The sequence below is a fragment of the Sorex araneus genome, chromosome 4 (genome assembly GCF_027595985.1).
Source record: "Sorex araneus isolate mSorAra2 chromosome 4, mSorAra2.pri, whole genome shotgun sequence".
NCBI lineage: Eukaryota > Metazoa > Chordata > Mammalia > Eulipotyphla > Soricidae > Sorex > Sorex araneus.
This window is the reverse complement of record NC_073305.1, coordinates 98,724,904-98,751,103: the sequence shown is the minus strand read 5'-3', so window position 1 is coordinate 98,751,103 and position 26,200 is coordinate 98,724,904. Positions and strand designations below refer to the sequence as shown.

Sequence of the window (26,200 nt, the reverse complement as noted above, 5' to 3'; positions counted from 1 at the left end):
GGATGTGAAGTTACAATACCTGTCTCATTTCAAAGTGTTTAATATGTCTATCTGTTTCCTATATATGATTTCTGATTATTTTTTCCATATTTTAATTTTGTGTTAACCATGTTAATATTATAGACTGTCTCAAGCCTTTTTAGAAAACATTACAATGTGAAGTGCTAGATTGATCGCTTGTTGAGAGAGTTTGTGCAAAAGGATCTTAGAGAGGTTGGTCAGGAAAGTTGTTTTCGGTTGGGAAGGCTAGGCTGGTCACTGTTGGGGTGCTTGGGATGCTGTCTTAGGGGCTGTTACTACATGGAATTTGTATTGAGAAGATTTGAAATTGAGTAGGTTAGATTGAGCCACATTATAAACTGTTTAATGTCAATCTATATCATTTGAGCTGATTCAGTTGCAGCAGGAGTCATGTGAGGTTTTAGAGTAATTGAACAGTCCAACAAAAACTATCTTTTATGAAGACACATTCTCTCATCTGTTATTACCTGTACCATAGATCAACATTAGCTGGATAATTTGGGTAAAAACCATTAATTGGCTGAGGAATTAAGTCAGAAAATGAGAAGGTTGGCATAATTCAGACCTCAACTCACCATAATAGTGAATGAAGCTAGTTGATCTGTAGACATAATTATTTATTCATAGACAAAGCTACCTACTGTGGGAATCTTAATTTTATTACATGTACGTACCCAAAGAACATTAAAGGACCATGCATTTAAAATTAAAAGACACCTATGCCTCAAATATTTTTTTGGCAATGTCAATTTTGAAGCCAATGCATTTTTTAATTGAAAAAAGACAATTTTTATTGAATAAAATTTATGAGAAAGACATGAGGGATGAGAAAGAGGAATACATGTTCAAGAGAGAACATGGTCCTGGGCTAGAGAGGTAGTACAGTGGGTAGGGTGCTGGCCTTGCATATGGCCCACCAAGGGTTTGAACCATAGCATCCCATATGGTCCCCCAAACACCACCAGGAATATCACCAGGTATGGCCCCCAGACTAGAAAACAACCTCCCTCCAAAGAAACAATCTCACCAAATCCAAATAAAAGAGAGAAGGAAAGAGGGAGAGAGGGGCGTAAGGAGGGAGAGAGAGGGGGGGAGGAGAGAGAAAAACATGGGCTTAAAAAATTTAAAAAGTAATCAAGGAGCTATAGCTGTAGCACAGCGGGTAGGACATTTGCCTTGCACACAGCCAATCTGGGTTCGATTCCCAGAATTCCCCTAGCACTGCCAGGAGTAATTCCTGAATGCAGAGTCAGGAGTAACCCCTGTACATCGCTGAATGTGACCCAAAAAGTGGGGTGGGGGGTGGGGGGAGAGCAATCAAGCCAGAGCAAGAACTTGAAAGAGTAAGCTGAAGCCAATACAATTTTATACCAAGTTTTCTTGAGCTTGTGTGCACATGATAAAGTCAGTGGGACAAAGGAACATATGTGACATGAATTATTAGGTAACATAAGTGGGTATTTTATGAAATATTTTGTTTTGCTTTTGAGCCCCACACAGGGATGCTCAGGGACTACTCCTGGTTCTGTACTTAGAAACCTCTCCTGGCAGACCTTAACGGATGCCTGGGATTGAATTCAGGATAGCCATGTGCAAGGCAAACACTCTACTTTTTGGCCTAGGTATCTTATGATTTTAAAAAGGTTATAAATAAGTAAATTTTGCTTACATTAACAAAATTTCAATTTAATACAGGGTGATCAAGGTCAACGAGGACCTCCTGGAGAAGCAGGTCCGAAGGGAGATAAAGTGAGTTCACATTACCTTTCATCTACCCAAGTACCATTTTTTTTTTAATGGCATCTCTTGATTCTGCTAATCTCTTGGCAACGTCCTAAGTTTTGTGTTCATCTGAACCTGTCTTATCATTTCTGCTTGTCCTACAGGGACCCCAAGGTTCCAGAGGAATTCCAGGCCTTCCTGGGTCTAAAGGAGATACGGTGTGTCCTGAGTTGTAGTTACCTAACTCATTTTTCAAAATGAGTATTCATTTGTAAAAAAAAAAAAAAGAGCAGAATGTGATGGTGCTTGACAGTGTATTTCTTTGTGTGTCTTTAGGGCTTGCCAGGTGTGGACGGTCGTGATGGAATACCTGGAATGCCTGGAACAAAGGTAACTGTACAGTTTCATCTAAGAGTGAATGGGGCCTTCTTTGCCCTGGCCAACCAGTCACAGTATTTCCATTACTAAAGCCTTGCTGGTAGATTTATATAGCTGGTTGTGGGTTTTTTCCCCTTCTTAATTTTTCAAGTCAATGTCACTTCAAAATGCCTATTAGACGGCTTATATTTGCTTGGTTTCAGGACTTTAGGAAAATTGCCCCATTGGAGAATCTAAGCTGAAGGCAATTGCATACTTTGGATGAATGTATGACTTAAATCTTATCCCACCCTGCCTTGAAATGAGTCACATTATAAAAGTGCACCTGGGTGATTTTGAAGGCCTGTGTCTTTTTCTTCAAGGAACTGTAACCCTTTATGCTGGTTCAATGATACAATAAAACCTTGTTTTTCAGGGTGAGCCAGGGAAACCTGGGCTTCCTGGTGATGCAGGATCACAGGGGTTACCTGTAAGTATCTCATTTTTTAAATGTTTATTGGTTTGCATATGAATTTTGAAGATGGGGATTTTGTGGGACAAACGTTTAAGTGATTTAATAAATACTGGGGAAGATAAGATATTTAATTTCACCTTTTATGCAGTTTTTACATTGAGAGTTTTGAACTTCCCCCAAATAATTACTGAATTATTTCTGTAATAGCTATATAAACTATTTTCCGCCTTTCTTCACACTTTAGTTCACTCAATGTTCCTTCTCTCCCTCTCCCTCTCCTCTCTCTCATCCACTCTGTCGTCTCCCTCACTCTTTCTCTCTCTCACTCTTTCCCGACCGTTCCCCCACCCCCCACTGCCCCCTTGTAAATTTAACACTTCTGAGCTTTGAGCTAGAGAGTTCTTGTTAGCAGGGCTGAGCCATAAGAGTATGGAGAATATGCTTTAAAACAGTGCTAGATATAGCATGCTATTAAAAAAATAATATGGTGCTTTGAATTACCCAAGTTGCTGTTTTCTTGCATTCATGTCTCTGGAAGTTCATGTTGATTATACCTTGTGTATCCTTGGCTTTTTTGAGGCAAATGTTTCAAGTTAATAAGCATTCTTGATGGTAGGGGGACTGTCCTCCAATTGGTTATGCTATCTGATACTGAAAATAGTCGGGTAGGGAATACTAGGACTTTAATAGAACCAATTCTTAATTAGGCTCAGTTTGGGCCTACCATTCTGTTTTTTTCTTTTTTACTTAGAATTTAATATGTTTTCTAGGCTCTCATTTTGCTTTTCTGTGTACGACATCATGCTGGTAAATACACCAGTTGAGCTGAAAATGGGAGTAGATTCCACTTTGGAATTTCACCCTTGAAAAATTATTTTAGTTTGCAGATAATTTTGCTTTAAGAGTATTCAGACTTACAAGCCAACTGTAGAAAAGAAATGCCTTCTAAACTGTGTTTACTTCTATAACTGACAGTCCAGATGTACGGAAATGGGAAACTTGGAAGAATCATCCTTCCACTAAACGTCCTTCCTTTGAGGCTGTTGAGATCTGCTCAGACTCTCACCATGTGCAATAGAGTTGACTGGGATTCTCAGATGGGGTAACCTAAACCCACATTCTCTGCATTCTTTCAGGGGGTCCCTGGAATTCCTGGTGCGAAAGGTGTTGCTGGTGAAAAGGTACACAATGAGAACTTTTAAGTTGGCATTTTAATTATTTTATTGACATTTATTTATAATTTTTAATATTTCCAATGTGTTTTTATTTTATTTTCAACCTTATGGAGAAACTGAAAAGGACTTAAGGCCTCAAATATGATTCCCTTTCTAGGCAGCAGAAAGAACACTTTAGCACAGTGTTGCTTCTTTTTGAAAATCCGATCCTCTCATTATGTGCATGAGAAACCATTGTTCACAGTATTGTAAACCACAGAAGCTCAACCAATAAAATATTTTTTTAAAAAAAAGGATCTTATGCCAGCATAAAATGAAGAAAGCTTTGTTATTTGATTTCTTGACATAAGGAACATATTACTAAGCCACTGAAATTATTTCAATGCCTATTAAGATGATTTAGCTTAAACTAAAAAAATAATAGGCAAAGACAGTAATTTGCATAGTGATCAACGTATCCTTACAGTCTAGCAAGTTAAAGTGTATAAGTTAAAGAAATGAAAGATTTACAGTAAGTAAGTAATTCAAATAAAATGACTACAATGTGGATCTTGTGGAAAATGGTCCCTATCAGATTAACTGGCAACAGTCTTGAAATCCATGGTCCACAGTGCATTGGGCAGAGTTGGTCCCTAACAAGTCGGCTCTGAGAGATTGATGGTGCAGAGCGTCCCCTGGCTTGTGCTTTTCCTGGAGTCTTCTGACGGAAGTTTCTCAACAGCACATCCTCTGATAATTTCCTCAGGTTGACATGGTTCTTTATAATTTTAATAGTATCAGTGTCAGGTAAAATGTCTCAGAGAAGTGTTATTGGCAGTGAAAATGGTAAAGGAAAGACATATGCAATTAATATTGTTGAAGATAGAAAAACTCTTCTCATATTGTTGTCTAGCGAAAGCCCTTCATTTTTGACACGATGACACCTTTACTAGACATCTGTGTCTCCCAAAGCAGATTCCTGAATCTAAAGTTTTTTGATGTATACACCACAGGAGAAATTCTATATCTTTCCAGATTCTTGGTGTGAAATTGGAAGATTAATGCTATTTAAGTGTAAAAACTACTTGTCTAGGTGAGACAGGCTGATGAAAAGAAGCAATCCCAGCAACTCTACCTGCAGAGCTGTGGTTTCAGAAGGAACAAAGCTGAGCGTGTTATGGATGGTAGTGGAGGGATATTGATGTTTTGGTAGTGTTTGTAGTAGATTATACCTTGAAGGAGTGTGAAATCCACCCCTAAATACATATAATTGTGTGAACAATTGTTTTAATAAAAGAGAAAAAATGAATTAAATAAAAATGTGCATAAAAAAGAAAACTTGCTGATTATTGCCCTCTGACTTACTTTGAGTGTTGCTTTTTTATATTTAGGGTAACACAGGTGCTCCTGGGAAGCCTGGCCAGTTGGGGAATTCAGGCAAACCGGTAAGATGCTGTTTACCTTTAGGACATTATATACTGTTGTAATTGCTCATCAAGGAATTAAGAAGTGTTAACGTTTTCTCTCCTTGCTGTTCTCTTAATAGGGCCAACAGGGACCTCCTGGAGAGGTGGGCCCCCGAGGACCTCGGGGTCTTCCTGTGAGTACTCCTTTTCTCCAGAACCTTTCTCCAATGCCTTTTTCAGGGCTTTGCTGGGTGATCCTTCACTCCTTCTTCATCCTTGAATGTTTACTCACCTTTGTCCATGTGCCAATCTAGACAGATCATAAAATGGGAACTATATAGTTTCTCTTATTTTGCTTAATATTTCAAGGTTTCTATATGTTGTACCATATATAAGTACTTTATTTATTTTCTATTGCTAAATAATATACCATCGTATTGATCTATCACATTTTATTAATGCATTCATCAATTGACATATATTTTGGTTAATTTTACCTTTAGGTTATTATGTGCAATGCAATTATCATTTTTTCTATACAATTTTATGTGGACATATGTTTTAATTTCCCCTGTGTATTACCTGTGAGTGGAATTCCTGGATCATACAATAACTATGAAAAACTGCAAGATCTCTTTTAGAGTGAATTTGTAAGCATGTCTACTTTATAGCAAACAAAGCAATATATATTTCCACTAGACATGGGTTAACCCTTCAAGAGAAACAAGTAAGGAAATTAACCATTATGAAATTAAATTAAATTATAAAAGTCCCTCTGGCTCCAAGTTTAAGTTTTTGTTTCAAAAGCATCCTGGGTAAAAGAACTCCAAGTGATAACCAAACATTTTCAAATACTATTGAAATACAAAGAACTGTGGAATATTTTTTAAATATGTTGAATGAGGGTTTTCATGCATGAGCAAAACGTTTCCTGGTGTCTTATAGCAGGACAGTGGAGTTTTTCCCCACAGGTATTTTCCTGGTGTTTCTCTGCAGTTAAAGGAACTAGCTCCTATTCCTTATTATGCTACTTGATACTCCTCACTCTTCTTTCTTGTTTGAAGCATGTGAATTTTTAATCAAATCGATACAGCAATGAAAGGAGCTAGATCAATTTGTGTGTTTGTTTGTTTGTTCTTGGACCATACCAGGAGGTGCTCTGGGATTACTCTTGGTAGATTCTGGTAAACACATAGGGTGTGGAGATCGAATTTGGGTCTGCCACATGCAAGACAAGTGCCCTATTAAACTACTGTACTGTGTCTCTGAGAGCTTGTTTGGAGGTTCTAGCAGGGGAGCACAGCTACTCGTATACTCTCCGCCGAAGACCGGTCCGTCTCTACTGGGGGAAGGCCGTCCTCTTCGACCAGTGTGCAGCTTCGGGAGGGATGCACCTGGAGCGGTGAGGGAGGAAGGGGACACACGCCTAGCCAGTCAGATCAGCCGAATCAACACTGGCGCTCAGTGGGGTGACACATGTCTCACAGCAAAATTGGCTCGAGTGATAGCACAATGGGTAGGGCATTTGCCTTGCACGTGGCCCACCGGGGTTCGATTCCTCGGTCTGAAATGCCCGGCAAGCTACTGAGAGTATCCTCCCGCCCCCAGGGGCAGAGTCTGGCAAGCTACCCGTGGCTATCGTATTCGATATGCCAAAAACAATAACAACAAGTCTCACAATGATCACACCATATAACTGATCGAGAAGGATTTTATGGTATCAGGAAAGTGGGACTAGAACTTGGGTGAAGCAGGACTATTTTGCCAAGTATTTGTTTTTCCGATTGGAAGACTGAGTAGAATTGAAGGAGCATTGATTTAATAACTGATGTATACTAGATTCATGTACTCGACATGAAAATTGATACAGGTAGAGAGCTTGGCATATCCGCAGATATATGTCATCATGGAATATCTAAAGTAATGAACTTAGAGGGAACAATTGTGTGTGTATGCGTGTGTGTGTGTGTGTGTGTGTGTGAGATATATATTTAATTGCTTCAGGAGGAGAAGCACATCAGAAGAAGTAATGTCTGCAACATTTCATGTCTGGTTTAGATTTTTTTTTTTTTGTCAGAGTTCTAATTCTTTTTTCAACTGTAAGAGTTCAAATTCTTTCTGTTGTTCCTCTCAGTAATGTTGAACCCCTTGGTGTTGTTCCATCATCTTCAGTACAATCACTTGGTTCTGCTGCTTCCTTTTCTAGGTCTGATGTGTTGCTTTCTTTCTTTTCTCAGCCCTGCACCCAACACAATGGCTTAGATCATCCTTAACCACAGCTTGGATGAATACAATCATTTCGAATTTGATTTCCCAGTTCCAGTTCTTCCTTCTTCAGTGTCTCCCAACAGGGTGCTGCTGCTTTTTGGACTTGGAGAATTCGGCAAAATGTCAAATATAGTCCCCAGGGCCTGTAGACTGCACTGCCACTCTGCACCTTCTGTAGTATTGTTCTTTCCAAAGGATTGCTTCTCTCATCTCGTCTTAAAAATCTTCAGAGAAACTCCACTGACAATAAAAAAAGTTTGACATTTCAAACTGCTTATCCCCTTGATTTATTTTCCATTCCTATCTTGCTCAGAATCTGTCTTCAAGCCCAGCTGGGCTCCATGTAGTTTCCCAGATCCTCTCTTCTCCTCACACTTTTTACCCTTTCCTCTCCTCCCCTCCCCTCCTCTCTCCTCCTGTCTTCTCCTTTCCTCATTTACCTTTGGGCAGCATCCTGACCCATTTCCCTGGCCCAGCATTTTACATGGCCTCTTAGATGTAATTGAAATGTGAACTCTGCAATGAAGCCCTACGCCCTGATAGGAATGATCTTTTTGTAGTCTTATCTCGCCGGGTCTCTTTTTGTCCCATGTCATGAAACTGCAGGAGGCAGGGATACCTTTGATCTACTGCTGTGTCTCTGCATCCCTTTACATTGGACTTGCCATTAGATAGTGCTGAATAATTATTTGTTGAAAGGAATGGAATTGATGCTATAATATGCCTTGCTATGTTCTTAAGTGGGTAATACTTGACTTCTCACCTGCTCTACATTTTTTCAGAAAAATGTCACGAGCTGTTGTAAATATTATAGTTGTGGAGGAGAGTTTTAACAGTGAATCTGCTTATTGAAAGATATATTTGTTCTTTCATGTTATGCCATTAAATTCAGTTTTGCACAGAGGTTCACACATTTTCAACTATTCTTCATAATTTTCTGAAAATATCAAATAAAAAAGCTGAGTGAAAGGGATGAAAATGTATTTCTAATATGTCCTACTACCAGATAGGGCAAATTGTTATAATACTGAGTGTTATTTCCCTTTTCCTACCATTGATTCATCAACTTTTGTCTCTATCAGAAAAAAAAAAACCCAAAAAACCCTGCTATTTTTTATTATTTCCAGTACTATATAGAAACCTATATCTTGTCCATTTGGATTGTGCTTTTGGTTTTCTTTAAAAATTTTCTGTTAAAGCATTATAATTTACAAAGTTATTCATAGTTGAGCTTTAGATATACAACATTTCGAGAGCAATCTCACAACCAATGTCAACTTCCCTCCACCAGGGTCCCCAGGTTCCCACCCAGTCCTGTCTGGCTCTTCAGCAAGCACATATTTTAAGTTTGATTGTTGTAGTTTGCTAGCTTTCTTTATCTTATCCCATTTGCCTCATTCTTTGTTCTGGGTGGCCCTAGGCTTAGAGCACTCAAGTGACTGGGCCCTGTGATTTGGTCCGAGCAGGCATGGCTCTTGGCTCATTCCTCCCTTTCAGGTCTCAGAACTTCCCAGTGTTTCTTTGTTCTGTCTCTTGGTTTGCTTGCTCTCAGATTGCCAGGGCTCCACCCCTCGGTGCTGAGGAGTGAGAGTGGGGAATCAGTACCGAGGTTTGAACTCAGGGCCTTGTACATGCAAACCTGGCACTCTAGCATTTGCATTGTCTCCCTCATTTCTTTCCAGGGATTTTGCTTAGTGGGTTGTTTCTTCTATTCTTAGGCTTCTGGCTGTCAGTAGTTCCATACAGATCCCCCTCTGGTTTTCAGAATAAATATTCTCTGAGTACAGAAATATGTCTCATTTATCTTAAGATCCTTAGCTCATCACCAAAAATTTCAGGCTCAAAGATTGCCAAACTCTACTTTGTTGAATGATGTAAGCTACCTTCCCACCCCATCCAGGCCCTGGTATGCTTTCCTTCCCCATACTTTGTATAGCAGTAGTGATGATTATAGTTTGTTTCCCAAAATTGGTGATAACTGTATCTAGATGTGTTGGAAAGATGTAGGAAGGTTGTTGTAGACTTGGGTGCAGTTGGAAGTGCCATTAAAAAAAAATTTTTTTTTGAAAAAAAAAAAGTGGTATTTTTGTTTTCTGAAAAAGGTAGCCCAAGTATGTCTGGGAGCCTGTTTAGACAGATTTTGATACTGTTTAGACAGATTTTGATCTGCTTCTTTGTTATGTATCAGAGACCATTTGAGCCTATACTAGAGAGAAATAGCAAACTATATAATGCCACAAAATTAAATAGCTTTTAACAATGCCTGTGTGAAAAGTCTAAAAGTTATTATTGTAGCAGGATTAATATGATATTCCACTGTTAGTATGAAAAAAAGATTTGTGAAAGCAACAATCTGAGAAATCATGATTGATTTTCTGAGCTAATCAGCATCTCTTTTACCAGATTGTTATTCAGTTTATAATACGGACTAAGTATAATCATTTAAAATTTTCCACTTCTAAAATTGATAAGATACGAAGGATAATGTTCATTCTTCAGCTAGCTAGCATTTTGGATAATCAGGCAACTGCAACTATGATTATAATATATGTCAGTGTATCTCAACCCTTTTCTGGCCATGACCCTTTTCCTGCCACGTTTCCTTACTGTGGACCCCTTCTCCTATTATTTGGCCCTTTGGCCCTGTGCTGCAGCGTCCCACTTAGGGGAGAAATGCAGATCTAGTGTACAAGGAAATAAAACCCATTCAAGTGGAAAAAATAATCATGTTTTCCACAAACATAGTGAAATTGATGTTTTGTCATTAAAAAAAAAAGATTGGGGCTGGAGTGATACCACAGCAGGTTGGGCATTTGCCTTGCATGCGGTCAACCCGGGTTCGATTCCCAGCAAACCCTATGGTCCCCTGAACACCGCCAAGGGTAATTCCTGAGTGCAGAGCCAGGAGTAACCTCTGTGCATCACTGGGTGTGACCTAAAAAAAAAAGACTAATAGTTATAATTTAAAAGAGAAATTTCCAAAATTTCCGATTATCTGACAAGGGTTTTACAAAGTAGTTCCTGGGACTTCTTTGGGATGGTGGTACCTTCTTGGTGCTCAAGGTTGTAGATTCTTCAACTTGAGAAATGAATATAATGTTTGCTAAATACAAATCTTATGCTCTTGTGCTTTTATTGTATTTATTTATTTATTTTTATTTATTTAGCTTTTGTGCTTTTAAAGACTAGAGTGATTGAGGTGCTAGAGTGATAGATAGTTGGTAGGATGCATGCGGCAGACCCAGGTTCTATCTCAGGCACCACATATGGTCACTCTCAGCTCTGATCCCTGAGTAAAGAGCCAGAGGTAAGATCTGAGCACTGCTGGTTGTGGCTCCAGACCAAAAAGAAACAAAAGAATTGAGAGGTTGAAAGTTAAGAACAAAAACAAACACAAAAAACATTCAATTAAATGCTTGTTTTAAATTTTGATCTGTATCTTTTATCCTTAGACAAAGCCTTGGATAAAAAATATATCATGGGATCAGAGAGACAGCACAGCGGTTAGGATAAGTGCCTTAAATGCTACTGATATGGGTTCGATCCCTGGTACCTCATGTGTTTCCCTGAGCACCTCGAGGAGATATCCCTTGGTGCAGAAACAGGAGTAAGCCTGAGCACAGCAGGATGTGGACCTCAAACCAAAGCAACAACAACCAAACCCTCCCCAAATTATAATGTCTGTAGACTCCTTATATGCAAACTCTATTCTAGGAGCTTTGTTTCTTATTCATCACTTGTTAAAAAACTTATGAGATTATTTTTTTTTTTTGGTGGTGATTGGGATTTAACTTAGGTCCTCACACATACAGAGTAGGTGTCTGAGACTGAGCCAGACCCCTTGCTCTGAGTTAGTTACTGCTTTTAATATCCATTTTGGAGATAAGGAAGCTGAAGCAAAGGCATTAAGTTGCATTCCAGGAGTTACCAGCTGATTTTTTTTTAATTGCTATATGATTTTAATCTCTGTAAATAAGGAAAACAAAACATTTAATACAATATAACAAAATGCTTATTCTCATTTACATAAGTACTTAAAACTCTGGAATCTAAAATATAAGGTATATTGTACTAAATTTTGTTTTATATCATATAGCATATGATACCATATATGGTATAAGGGAGTATACCATATCCCTTTTCTTAGCAAAGTTCTTTTTTTTTTAAATTTTTTATTAATGAATCACTATGAGGTACAATTACAAACTTATGAACTTTCATGTTTGCATTTCATTTATATTCCTCCATCACTGCCCATTTTCCTCAATCAATGTTCCCAGTATCCCTCCCACCACCCCCACCCCAACCCCCACCAGTACACCCTGCCTCTGTGGCAGGGCATTCCCTTTTGTTCTCTCTCCTGTTGGATGTTGTAGTTTGCAATAGAGGTATTTATTGAGTGGCCATCATGTTCGGTCTATAGTCTACTTTAGGCACGCAGCTTTCAACCTGAGTGGGTCCTCCCAATAGTCTCTACTAGGTGTTCCCTTCTGATTACGCAGGTGCTGGCTCTCTGAGGTTTCTCTGACATTGTGCTGGTGCTGGCTCTCTGAGGTTACACAGGGCTGGCTCTCTGAGGTTACTCAGGTGCTGGCTCTCTGAGGTTACTCAGGTGAACCAGCTGATTTTTAAGAGCTATATGGCAGGACCAGATTTCAGACCTGGCAATGAAATTCAGGATATATATATTTTTTAAATTAACATCTCCACTCTGGCAGCTCAAGTCAATCTCTGTAGCATATTTTTCTATTTAAAGTTAACTCGCCAAATTCTAATGGCAACAACAAACAGTAGTTAGTTAAAAAAATTGTATTTGTGACTCCTTATAGCAACCATTTGGCAGAAGTCTAAAGAAAGTGATCCCAGTAAATCCTTAGTATTACCTTAGTTCAAAAGAAAAAAAATCTGAGTGAGAGGAGTAGAATAAGAATAGGATTGGGGATATGAATTGGGTTTTTTTTTTCTTTGCTTTTTGGGTCACACCTGGCAATGCACAGGGGTCACTCCTGGCTTTGCACTCAGGAATCACCCCTAGCGGTGCTCAGGGGACCATATGGGATACTGGGAATCGAACCTGGGTTGGCGGCATGCAAGGCAAACACACTACTCTCTGTGCTGTCGCTCCAGCCCCCCTGGGGATATGAATTGGTGAGAGACTGTGAAATATGTTTTTAAGAACTTGTAAAGGGCAGACCAGAGTGATGGTATGATGGATAAGGCACATGCTTGCACATGGCTGACTTGAGTCTGATACTGGGTATTTCATATTGTCCCTAAGCCCACCAAGAGTGATCTCTGAGTGCAGAGCCAGGAGTAAGTCCTGAACACTGCTGGGTGCAACCCCCAAACCAAAAAACAAAACGAATAAGCAAAAATTATTACTATCTGAAACACCATGAATCCTCACATTTTTTAAATGATAGGATTTTGGCATTTTCCTGACTCAGATTTTCCTGTTAAAAAACCATAACTTTTATCATGGTATTTGTAAATATTAGCTATTGGATTAAATATTCATTTCTCTATCAACATTCTTTGCCCATGTTTGAGAATATGGTTATCAGCATAGCTATTGAAGCATAAGATATTTATCATTTACCGGCATACTTGTGATTACCAAGCCACAATTATGACTTCCAGACAATTTGGAGATTACTATTTGTATATTGATTACTCATGTTCATCTTTGATAAAAATAAAGTACAGAACTTAGAGCAATAATATGCCTGCTTTAAAATTACATAGAAACCACAAGAAAGGCCACCAGAAAATCTTGTCCTAATTTTAGCTATTTGATCACAGTTGTAAATAGATGTGTTAGTTTTCTCTATAATGAGGTGATTTCTATAGAGACACCTTAAAGTGGCCAGTGAGAACCAGGATTGACATGAAATAAAAATGAGAAACCACATGCTATTTATTTGTAACCATAAATGCCCATAATTTTACAGTCCTTTCCCCAGACCTCTGTGTGAGATATTCCTGGGTTCACAAGCTCAGCTAGACAGACTTTCTTTTCTGAGACTCATACCCATAAATATATATTATGGACTTCCAGAGGTTGGAAGTACTGAAGAAATAAATAAATGCTCACAAAAGACAGAGAAAGTAATATTTCAGATAGGAAAATTTTGTTTTTGACTGAACATAATCTCCCCAGGGAGAAATGACAAGTTATACAATATTTTATTTGAAGTTAACCATTTGCTTTGTGAAAGAGAAAAAAAATGTAATAATCATTGTTAGTTTTGATAAGGTGATGAAGGGTTCACCTACTTAGAAATGAAAACTGAAGATTTTGTCAAGAACTATTTCCTTTTGATGTTTGTTATTTCCCCACAGAAACTATTAATTGTAAAGGAATTAGTCATTTTAACTCAATGACATTTAGCATTACAATCATGATGCAGTATTGATGTTATTGTCAACAGAGAAGATATAGTGAAGAACTTGTCCCTTGAACTTTGACGTGCTAGACAAAATTAGTGGTGTGGTACCCAATATATATACTCATAGATGAATACAGGAATCTATCACAGGGGCTTGTTTTCATGGAAATTTTTACCCTACTAGCATTTGTTTTTGAAGGTTACTGCCTCTGAGTTCTAAGGTGCTCACAGGGCTAAAGACCGATGTATTAGTCTCAAATTATATTCTAGAAAGATGATTTTCATTAAAAAATTATAAAATATTTAAGAACACTTTTTTAAAAAACAACTAAGCCAGATAAGATGACTGGTAAAAAATGTAGATCATAGTTAAATACTTATAATTTTGCAAATATTTCTTAATATTTTCTTAATTCTTTATATATGCTTTTAAATATATTTCTTAATCCTTTAGTGAAATTTAAAATTCAGGAGGTTCATGGATCTTTATATCTTATTCATCTTATCGAGGAATAAATAGCATAGGCATCAGAATAGAATAATTATATTAGGAGCATTTATAACTAATACGTATTAATGTAAGTTATTATGTCATTTTAAGAAAGACTAAGTCTCAGGACCAGGGAGATAGCTCAAGCAACAGAGCAATTGTACAGTATGTGTGAGTTCCTGTTTTTGATGCTCAGCACGAATACTCCTTGAAGCAATGCTGAGTATGGCCCTGGCCTTCCCAAAGCAGTGAAGGAATAATTCTGGGAGTGGCAGTCAAAGATTAGTTAGACCTGGAACCTGGTCCTCTTTGAGCATCACTGGGTGTCTCCATTAGAAGCAGGCAAGGAAGGAAAGACTCAGAAAACCCTTTTATACTTGTACAGATTGTTCAGAAGATGTGATTATTTATACAATAATCTCAGTCTTCAGTTTAATTGAGCATGAGTTAGACATAAAACAAGCTTTTGTTAGATTGCATGAAACTGAAGTTCTTGGGAAAAGAAGTTGAAGAGTTCATGCGTCTCATTTTCTCAAAAGGTTTAGAGTTTCAAAATGAAAAATTGAAATTGGCTCACAAAATGAAATTAGAGTGTTGCATTTGGTGTATTTTCATTATAATTTGTATTTCTGAAATCATGGTATCTTTAGACATATTGGTTTGAAAATTATAAAGACTTTATTTCAGAAACTTTTGCAGTTTTATTATCTGTATCTTTATGAAAGTGCAATAACAATTTAAAGGTAAACATTTCTATCCTGTGTCTCTTTTTTCATTCTTTTGAAATTCAAGATAATTTACCAGATAGCATAGTAAGAAATTAGTCTGTGTTTTCAGGCATTGTGTAGAATTTAAAATTAATATTCAACATCTCAAGGACACATAGTCTAAGAAAGAGGGGGGTAGAAGAAATAATCAGAATAAAATTAAATTGTGATTCAGACGTCAAAAGTTACACTTCACATAGAGATTTCAGATATGATTTCTATCTAATGATCTGTTATCCCAACAAAGAGTATTAAAACAGTAACTAAAGGATAAACCCTGAGGAAGCTTTAGGCATTTTATATTAAGGTCTTTACATTCTATTAAAGATGGGGAGAATCCTTTGATGAATTAACAGTTAAGCAAAGAGATTGGGTAGGTCATTTTACTGACATATTAATTAAGCCTTTGAATGTTGGCAGAAAATCCAGTTGATCATCATGCTTGTGTCTCTTCCAGGGCCACAGAGGAGAAACAGGACCAGTAGGACCTCCAGGCTTGCCAGGTAAACTGGTGAGTACCATGTCTGTTCTCCAGAAGTGGGCTATTTGCTTCACACCAAACACAACAAAACTTAAAAATAAGCATGGAAAGAAAAACCACATACAAAGAGTGATTTAATGATTCTTGATTTCAACTGTTTGGTGAGTACATGCAAGTGAAAGCATGACACTTCAAATTTTAATCAGTGTGGCACAGAGGGTTGCATTTGAAAGCTGACAGAGACATTAGAGTAGACTTAAAGTGCTACACGAGGTCTTGGTTTTTCTTGGAATCCTAGAGAGTTGGCCATGAATGCTGCCTTTTACTTTGGGAGCAAAGCTTGTTTACAGAGCAAGAGACGTTGGTGGGCTGCTGAAAAAGAGCTCATGGTGAGAAAAAAGTGCAAACCTCCATCCAGAGGCCCTCAGAGAGAGGGAGGGAAAGACTGGCCCCTTTTCTCCTCAGTGGTGGGAGAAAGGCAAGTTTTAAGGAGTAGAGTTCGATCATTGAGAGCACATTTGTCTAGACAGCATCCAACACACCCAAAGTTGAGAGTGGCCATGTGTGTGGTTCAGAATTGTGGTTATGCAGATTTCAAAGACCAGTGTTTGTTTTTCAGGGTGCTGTTGGGAGTCCTGGCCTCCCTGGCTTACCTGGTCCACCGGGACTTCCTGGAATGAAAGGTGACAGGGTAAGGTGATGCGCAGTGCTTCAGAATGGTCTTTATTTGGAAGGATGATTTCTACTGTGTAGAAAAATCAGGCATGTTTTCAGTCCAGTGGGGAATGCTCCTAGAATTTATTATAGACTATCATCAAGAAAAACATTTTAAAGTACTGAGAATTGAGTCTAAGAGCCAAAAAAGACAAGAAATCAATATTATAATTTATCAGACAAAAAAGCTGAGAAAAGTAAAAATTTTCAGTTTTAATATCGCTTCCTATTTGGTTTTCATTCTTCATTCCTGCTTGTCCAATTTTATGTGGATATGATCAAAGTTCTCTAAGTATAGTATCATATCAGTGTGGATATGGTCAGAGAACCCCCCAAGTTGCCAGAGATTTTTGAATAATTGTGAATTTCTTCAGGACCTAACTCTTTATCTGTGGTGAAGAAAGGAGGTAGTTCTCTTGTGTCACATTTTTCACTCTTCTGCTTATTCACCAGCCTAATGGGGGAACTGGTTCCTTTGAAATGAAATAGATCAACATCAATAAAATAGATCAACATCTCAAAATACTGAAAAAAATATTTTTATTACAGGGAGTTGCTGGTGAACCTGGCCCCAAGGGTGAACAGGTTGGTACTATCATTTGAATACTATCAAGAGATGGAAGTTAATTTTTTCCTGAAGTGCTTTATAGATGGTGAAACCTAGAATTTAGCTTAGCTTATAGTTGTATCTACTTTTGAAATAAACTGGTGTTAATGATATTTCTATCTTCTAGACTATACCTTGTTTTCTCCTTTAGTGTAGCTCTCTCTTTGCTTGTCATACTGATTGATTTGTCTCTGTTGGAGCCTTCCGTAGCCACACCATAATGTTTTAAGTTTGCTTTTTAAATTTTTTTTACATCAAAACTTCAGACTATGCAAATAAGTTCCCCATCCACTCCCACTGCTTTCTCTCTCTCTCTCTCTCTTTCTCTCTCTCTTCCCCCTCTCTCTCTTTATTCTTTATTTTGGCTGTAATATCCCCCCTGTACTACCTAATTATAAAATTTCTTGGTATAATCATTAATCCTAAATTTTAGTGAGATTTAGAAACTCAGCTTCACTTTTAGGCTTTTTTTCAATCTATTGATATCACTAGCCAGCAATAGCGATAATGAAAAGTCATTGAGAACACATTGTATTTCTTTTTCTTTTTTATTAGTGAATCATTGTGAGGTACATTTACAGATTTACAAACTTTTGTGCTTGCGTTTCAGTCATACAATGGTCAAGTACCCATCCCTCCACCAGTGCCCATTTTCCAACATCAATGGTCCAGTATCCCTCCCACTATCCCCACCCCCTCCCCTCCACCCCAGCCCACCTCTGGGGTAGGACATTCCCTTTTGCTCTCTTTCTCCTTTTGGATGTTGTGGTTTGTAGTCACTGTATCACTGTATCACTGTCATCCTGTTGTTCATCGATTTGCTTGAGCAGGCACCAGTAATGTCTCCATTGTGAGACTTGTTGTTACTGTTTTTGGCATATCAAATAGGTCATGGGGAGCTTGCCAGGCTCTGCCTTGTGGGCGATATACTCTTGGTAGCTTGCCAGGCTCTCTGAGAAAGACGGAGCAATCAAACCCGGGTTGGCCTCGTGCAAGGCAAACGCCCTACCCGCTGTGCTAAAAGGTATTAAGTGGCTATCATGTTCGGTCTATAGTCTACTTTCAGCCCGCATCTCCCATCCCGAGCAGGCCCTTCTAGCACCCTTTACTTGGTGGTCCCTTCTCTATCTGAGCTGCCTTTACCCCCAGCATGCGAGGTCGACTTCTAAGCTGTGGAGTAATCCTCCTGGTTTACTAGTAATATTTAATAGTAATATCTCTACTATTCTTGGGTGTTAGTCTCCCATTATGTTTCTTTATATTCCACAGAGTGCAATCTTTCTACGTCTGTCCCTCTCTTTCTGACTTAACATGATACTTCCCATGTTGGTCCACCTATATGCAAATTTCATGACTTCATCTTTTCTAACAGCTGCCTAGTTGGAGCTGTTGGAGAACACATTGTATTTCTATGTGATTCTGGGAGTACTGGGAGCACTTATGAATATTTATTAATGCAGATTGGTATTTGAGTTTGAATTACATTTGAATTAAGAATTCAAAAATGTCTTTCAACCTTAACTTTTAGGGTGCCTCTGGTGAAGAAGGTGAAACAGGAGAAAGGGGCGAATTTGTAAGACTTCTTTTTTCTGGTTGTTGAGAGTTAATGATTTTTTAAAAAATGTTATTTTAGTCACTATAGTTTATACAACTTTTAATGATAAGATCTATGTATACAGTGTATCAACATCACACCCTCCACCAGAGGGTCCACTTCCCACCATTATTAGGAAGCTCAGTGATTTTGAACTGTGTGAGAAACAAATTTCCTTTTCTCTGACACTGTTGTTCTTGTTACCTTCTTTAAAGATTAAGATATTTCTTATATAGGGGCTGGAGTGATAGCACAGCGGGTAGGGCATTTGCCTTGCATGTGGCCAACGCAGGTTTGATTCCCAGCATCCCTATGGTCCCCTGAGCACCGCCAGGAGTAATTCCTGAGTGCAGAGCCAGGAGTAACCCCTGAGCATCGCCAGGTGTGACCTGAAAAAAGCAAAAAAAAACAAAACACACAACGGATATTTCTTATATAAACTAACAAACAACCCCCTCCCTGAGATTCCAGTCAAGTAAACTAAAACAGAAGAAATTATCCAAAACGGATGATGTTGGCTATAAGCACTTGGAAGTCAGTGTTCCAGATGGTGAATTGTTTTGTGATTTTAAATGTAGACCTAATTCAGGATGATTCTACTACTACAGAAAGTTTATAAATCATGCCTGTCTTAAAAACAGAAATGAAGTGTCATTATAGTTAGAAAGCTGTGCACAGCTTGCAAGTCTGATTGAAGGACATCCTTGTCTAGTCCAGAGTCCTCAAAAGAGGTTGACTCCATCTCCAAAAGAGAGTACTGCCAACTCTTCAATAAGTCAGCATGAATGAGAGCATGTTACCTTTACTTCTGGAACTGCAGGCTCTGCCTACTTATCATTATGATATTTGACATGACCTCACATAGTCTTATTTGGAAACATATATTTGATCTTTTGGAGTAGGGTGATAGATTTCTGATAACAGTTTTGAAGAACTTACAGTGCAGGACGAATTCAGATAATCTCTTTATTCAGATTTCTAGGATCTAGAATTAACATTGATGTAACATCTGAATCAGGCAACACTTCTTAAAGTAAATTTTAAGAAGGGGTTATTTAAATTTTATCTTCTATTAAAGATTTTTATTTTTTAGGCTATGAGGGTGTTTTCAATCCTTCGGTTTCAATGTAAGCTTATATCTTTGGCGAAGTTCAAATGTAGAATTAGTGGTAGAAGAGTTTCACTTTGTAAACAAAGCATAAACATGCAGTTTTGGTCTGGTAGACTTTAAAGGGGGAAGACTTTAGGATATTGCTGTAAATTTAAAAACAAAGTCATTAGGTTTTTCTTGGGCCCAAGTTACAGCCTAGTGAACTGGCGTGCTTGCTTTGCTTGCAGGCAACCTTGGTTAACTCCCTGGCACCACAGAGCTCCCCCAAGCACTGTTTAGTAATGACCCCTGACCACCAAGTCAGCAACAGCTCCTGAGCACTGCCAGGTGTATTGTAAAAACAAGACAAAATAAAACACAAAACAAAACAACAACTTTATTGTGGATTTTACTTTGTTTTATTTTTGAGCCACACCTGGTGGTGCTTAGGGATCACTCCTGACTCAGCTCAGGGATCATTCCTGGTAGTGCTCAGAACTATATACAGTGTTGGGAATCTAACCAGGCTCTGTTACATGCAAGGCAAACACCTTAACCATTGTTCGATCTTTCTAGCACACATTTTTTTCTGTTTTATAACAGATTCCCAGCTTAACATGTTTGGCAGACATTTCAATTCTCAGTGTGTTGAATCTGGATAGGATTCAACATATTGAATCTGGATAGGACCTTGAAGAATTTTGACGTAATTGTGTTGTGTAAAAGTTAGAACAAAGGTTGGGAGATTCCACAGATCATACAGGGTCACCAACTAGCAAAACTGGGACTAGAATGGGAAATTTCAGTCTAGTTTTTTTTAATTTTTTGTGATGTCAGGTTAGTCTCCTCATGGTTTTTTATAGATTTCAATAATATAATATTCTTTTATATGTTCTTAGGAAACTATGAAATATGAATATGTTCTAATAACATTTTTGTCTTATTGATTTAGGGAGATGTAGGACTACCTGGCTCAAAGGGATCTGTAAGTATAACAGCAATAGTGAAAAAATCAATAAAGCTGAAGAAAATGCGTTACTTCATTTCATGAAATAATTCTATAAAATTAAAATCATAAAGAATTAACTTAAAGGAAACAAATGCGTTAACTTAGTTTTTAAAGCAAAGAATTAATAAAAATAATGATACAAACAGTCAGTTTCATCAAGGCTTCTTCCTTTTGAACTAACAACTCTAATAGAACTTTTTCTTTCCATTTTATATATAGCTCAATGGGAATTGCAAGCTAATTTTCTCTACATATGGGTAATTTTTTTGAAAATATGACATTCTTCTTGGCAATCAGGGTCTAATTTAATTTGGTAGTAGTTATACCATTGCAAATATTTCAGCAATTTTCTTAATCTCTTGTGTGTTCTTCTTATGGAAATACATAGAGGCATTATGTGTAAGAAAATATAATAGAGGCTTATTAGAATCAGAAAATGTTTATTATGTTTTTTATTTCTTAGAAGTGAAATTGGTGTCCTTAGAGATCAGATGTATTAGGAATTATAAATCTAATTAGCAAACCAGGGAAGATTTATAATTTGAAAGGAGTATCTGTCTAATACAAAAAGAAATAGGGGATAATTAAGGGAGCAAAGATCAAACAGAAAAGATCAAGCTCGGACCTCTGTGTCTAATGACACTATTCTCACATTTCAGTTCATCTCTAAGTCCTTCCTTGTCTGGACTCTTTCCTACTTCTTTCTGTCTCTGTCCAAAACTGTATACTCATGAAAACTAAAAGAGAAATCCCATTATTTGTCCCTCTTTTGCTTAAAATCCTTCAAGCATAATGCTTCAGAGAATAAAATCAGACCCCTTGCAAAGTATAAAAAGTCTTTCAGGAAGTGTGGTTTCTGTCTTGTCTTGCAACCTCACCTTGTCAACCTCATATCTAGAATTTCATTTGTTCACTGTTCTTTCATGACATGATGTTTAATGCCATGTACTGTTCTATTACTCTGGAATACTCTTCTTCTCCTTACATCTGTTGCCTTCTCCAATATTTAAGTATTTAGATCCATCCTCAACCTTACTTTTTTTATAGAAGAGCCTACCCAGCTGTGGTTATAAGTCCCAACCCTGAGGTCTTAACATAACCGAGATGGAGAGGTTGAGACTATCAATGGGCACTCTATGGCCATCTCATGACTCAAGAAACATCTTTATGCCTAATAATCTTTGACAGAAATGGCTTAAGATTGAGAAAAATACAAATAACAAACTAGAATAAATTTGGGAATAGAAATCTCATTTCACTATCTAGTAATAGGTAATATTTGAGAGTAAGAATTCAAGATGTAAATTTAAAAAGTGAATAAACACTGTAATGGCCAAGATGAGTTAATTTCAATTAAATATGGATGTTTGGCATCAATTCATTTTTTTATTACCTCCCATACTATCCCAATTTTCTCTGACGTTACCTGGGTGATACTAATGTATTATATTTTCCCATCTTTAGTGAAAATGAGAAAGACTCATTTTCTTTTCTTTTTCATGGGGGTGGGGAGGTTGGGTGGGAGCCCCAATCAGCAGTGCTTGGGGCCTACCCCTCCTGGTCCTGGACTCAGGGATCACTCCTGCTAGGGCTCAAGGGGCCATTTGTGGTGCCAGGGATTGCATCTGGCACATGCAAGGCAAGCACCCTACCCACTGTACTATCTCTTAAGTTCCAATGTTCCCATTTTCTGCCATGAGTTTAGCAAAGGCAGACTTGATAAGTAGGTGAAGTCTGTATCTGGTTTCTATATCAAAATTCCTAACTGAGGGATGGTTTCCCAAAGGCCCAGGGCCTATATCAACTCTTGATTCTTGATTGCTTCATTAAAAAAAGCCTTGTTTTTGGCTCCAGCAATTTTTCAAACTCTAGCAATATTGCCAGTAAGAAATTGTACTTTGATTTTGTCTCCTTTGTTTTCTGCCAGTTCTTAAGACTATTTCTAAATTCATTTTGACTTCTTTTTTGGATCATTTTAAAAATTGTTCCAGGTTTGGGCTGGGGGGTATCTCAGCAGTGGAGCTCATACCTTGCATATCTGAGGTGTCTGGGTCTGATTCCAGCAATGCAATGCAAAAGAAAATTAAATTTTTCTTTTTATAGTTTTATATGCTAGATTCCTGACAATTCTGAATTTTCTGTTGCAAATCCTTACCTCTCCCATTACTCTGTCTTTCAGGAAGTCTGTTAAGCCAGAATTTCCTCATAGAAGCAACTTTGACAAGTGACTTAGATGAAAATCTTTTATTTTTTGCATAAAGAGAAATTGAAAAAAGCCCATGTGCTGATCATTTTTTAGATATGTCTGGTGAAAGCATTGCTTCATCACCTTTCTTTCATTTAAAAGACTTGAATGTTTGAAAGAGTTAGGCCTTTCTAGATAAATGTTGCATATAAAAAAAAAGCAAATTAGGTTGCCTTATGAACATTCATATCTTGAACATTAGCATTCCCTTGCTGCTTCTTGTTCTTTTATCTTCTCATTGTTATTCTATAAACAACAGCATACTGTACTACTATGTCAAATTCCAAGAGAGGTAGTTTAACAAAAAGTGAATCAATTTAGTCTCTTTTTTAAAGTCATTATTGTACATAATTATTTTTAAAAATGCGTTTAGAGATTATGCTATAAAAAATCTAAGTGGTATATGTTTTTATGCTAAGGAAACAGTTTATTATTTATGTTTTTCAGCATTTATATTTTTTAACTCTCCTAAAACATAGATTATTAATTAATTTTGTTCCAGAACTTTAAATGCATGAACTTAAATGAATTACTGTACACATGGCATTTTAAGTGTGTTATTTAATTTATGTTAAATACATTTCACCTTCAATCCTCAAAAAAATATTATAACAACAAAATAATTTACTTGAGACATTGTAGTATCATGCTTTCTTCTACTGGTGACATATACATTCTATGTGAACTCATGACTTGTTTGTGATCAGAAAAGTTAACAAGCTTTATTAACTTTTTAATAACAAACTCACGAGCAGTTTGTTTAAACTGTTAGCAAGTGGCTTAAAGTATGAAGACTGATTTCAAAATATATTATTCCAGTTGATATTTTGAATTCATTCTTATACAAAAAGAAACTTTTTAAAAGTTTACTTGAAGAGACAAGTTAAGACCTTGGTGAGTTGGTGGAGGACATTATGTGTCTTTAGTTTGACAGTTTATAATCGCAGAATGAACACTTCATAGCAGATCAAAATGTAATAAATCCCCAAACTCCTGTATAGAGCGTGGATTCATGTTAAACAGAAGCATTCTTTGTTTTGAGCCCTGGTTTAACTGTGTGCTGTTTTGTTTTAGGTGGGAAACCCAGGGGAGCCTGGCCTGCGGGGGCCGGAAGGTGTTCGGGGGCTTCCTGGAGTAGAAGGACTCCGGGGACCGCCTGGACCTCGAGGCGTGCAGGGAGAACAGGGTGCTACTGGCCTTCCTGGCATCCAGGGTCCTCCAGTGAGTTTGGACAGTGCTTGCGTGCTCCCTCTGGAATCTTCATCCCACAACACCAGAGCTGGCATGGGGTAGGATGGGGTGGGGGTGGGGGCTGACGGTAACCTCAGCTCCTCACCAGTGTGTGCCACACAGTCTCTTGGAAAGTCTCTTGGTTCCTTGCCCAGTCTGCTCGTTTGCTGTTTCACAAAGGCCTCTTTATGGTATAAATTCGCTTTTTCTATTTTATCTCAGGGTCGAGCACCGACAGATCAGCACATTAAGCAGGTTTGCCTGAGAGTCATGCAAGGTAAATAAATCATAAGGGCTGGACTCTGTCTGCTTCAAAGTTAGAAGGTTTTGAGTAATAATAATAGCAATTCTGCTGCTGCTATCTACAAGAAAGAATAACACAGGCAGGGTGGGGGGCTGGGGAGGTGGGGGGAAGGTATACTGTGATTCTTGGTGGTGGGATATGTGCACTGGTGAAGGGATGGGTGTTTGAGCATTGTATAACTGAGACTTAAACCTGAAAGCTTTGTAACTTTCCCCATGGTGATTCAATAAAAGAATAAATTTAAAAAATATATCTACAAAAAAGCATAGGCTGAGAGAAAAATAGTTCCTTTTTCCTTTCTGAGTTAGCCTGGTTCCTCTCACCCCATAGGGTTAATTTTCAAGAAAGCTCAGTGATCCCTCTCTCTCTGTCTCTCTCTGTCTCTGTCTCTCTGTCTCTGTCTCTGTTTCTGTCTCTCTCTCTCTGCTCCCCTCTCATGCACACACACAGACACATACTTTTTTCCCTCTTGGATATCTTAAGCATTTCTTACCCCTCTTAACCTCTTAACACTGTCACTTAGTGTATACCTAGCACTGATCTAGGCTCCCACTATAGATTATTTTCCTCCTCTTCCGCCTCATCGTCCTTCTCCTCCTCATCGTCCTTCTCCTCCTTCTCCTCCTCCTCCTCCTCATTGTCCTTCTCCTCCTCCTCCTCCTCCTCCTCCTCCTCCTCCTCCTCCTCCTCCTCCTTCTTCTTCTTCTTCTTCTTCTTCTTCTTCTTCTTCTTCTTCTTCTTCTTCTTCTTCTTCTTCTTCTTCTCCTTCTCCTTCTCCTTCTCCTTCTCCTCCTCCTCCTCCTCCTCCTCCTCCTCCTCCTCCTCCTCCTCCTCCTCCTCCTCCTCCTTCTTCTTCTTCTTCTTCTTCTTCTTCTTCTTCTTCTTCTTCTTCTTCTTCTTCTTCTTCTTCTTCTTCTTCCTTCTTCTTCCTTCTTTCTCCTCCTCCTCCTCCTCCTCATTTTTCATTTTTTTGTTTTTTGTTTTTATGAATCACACTTAGTGATACTCAGGGGTTACTTCTGGCTCTGGACTCAGGAATTTCCCTTGGTAATGTTCCAGGGACAATACAGGATGCTAGGGGTCGAACTGGGTTAGGTGTGTGCAAGGCAAATGCCCTACCTTTAGTACTACTGCTCCAGCCCCTCCTCTAATTTTATCAGTAGCTCTACAGTTGTTATTTATCATCACTGTTTCAGAATTGTCTCTATTTAAAACTACTCAGAAAATGAAGCTTTAAAGAAATACATGATACACTGTAATGTTGGGTCTTCTGACAAATAATTATCTTATTCTTGTTGGAACCAACTCGATTATGAACAAATTCATTTGAAAGCTAATCTTGTGTCCTGAAAGATATTTGAATTTTAAGCATACATATTTAGAAAATTATTGTTTCTATGCTAATTCCTACTTACCTAAGGCAAATGTATACTTGTATTTAAACAGGTTTACAATGTTAGTTTGAAATCTTCCTTCACACCCTATGACATTAAAAAAAACTACATTTGAACATTTCCCTTAGAGTGTTTTAATAGGGAATTTTTCTTTATCTCCGTGGTTTTGGTGGATGTTTCTTAATCAATTAAATGTTTTAGAAAATGTCCACAGTTATTCATTTTTAAGACAGACTGTGATCATTCTCAGGAAGCAGGATATTTTTAATGTCTGCTATTATAAGCTCTAAAAGAACTTTTAAGAGGAAGAATTTATAAGAAGTCATGAATTCTCAGGATATTTCAGCTTGCTTAATATCTTCAAACTAAAATGGGAAGCTGGTTCTCAAGTGGCATCTCAAAAATAATTCTGGATATTGTCCTTGGATTTAAAAAGCTTCTGGACCTACTTCTCCATTGTGAAGAAGCTCATTTTCTTCCTAT

General features: G+C 37.8%; 1 protein-coding gene across 1 annotated transcript in view; it reads left to right on the top strand.

Annotated features, from left to right (window-relative positions):
- The window catches only part of COL9A1 (collagen type IX alpha 1 chain), a 102,302-nt gene that overhangs the window by 58,872 nt on the left and 17,230 nt on the right, over nt 1-26,200 (top strand). The window contains exons 22-35 of the mRNA XM_004605885.2: nt 1,717-1,770; nt 1,908-1,961; nt 2,080-2,133; nt 2,537-2,590; nt 3,712-3,756; nt 5,121-5,174; nt 5,276-5,329; nt 15,507-15,560; nt 16,150-16,221; nt 16,794-16,829; nt 18,380-18,424; nt 20,488-20,520; nt 23,864-24,010; nt 24,242-24,296. Coding sequence (XP_004605942.2) covers nt 1,717-1,770; nt 1,908-1,961; nt 2,080-2,133; nt 2,537-2,590; nt 3,712-3,756; nt 5,121-5,174; nt 5,276-5,329; nt 15,507-15,560; nt 16,150-16,221; nt 16,794-16,829; nt 18,380-18,424; nt 20,488-20,520; nt 23,864-24,010; nt 24,242-24,296 — 811 coding nt within the window. The remainder of the gene's footprint in view (nt 1-1,716; nt 1,771-1,907; nt 1,962-2,079; nt 2,134-2,536; nt 2,591-3,711; nt 3,757-5,120; nt 5,175-5,275; nt 5,330-15,506; nt 15,561-16,149; nt 16,222-16,793; nt 16,830-18,379; nt 18,425-20,487; nt 20,521-23,863; nt 24,011-24,241; nt 24,297-26,200) is intronic.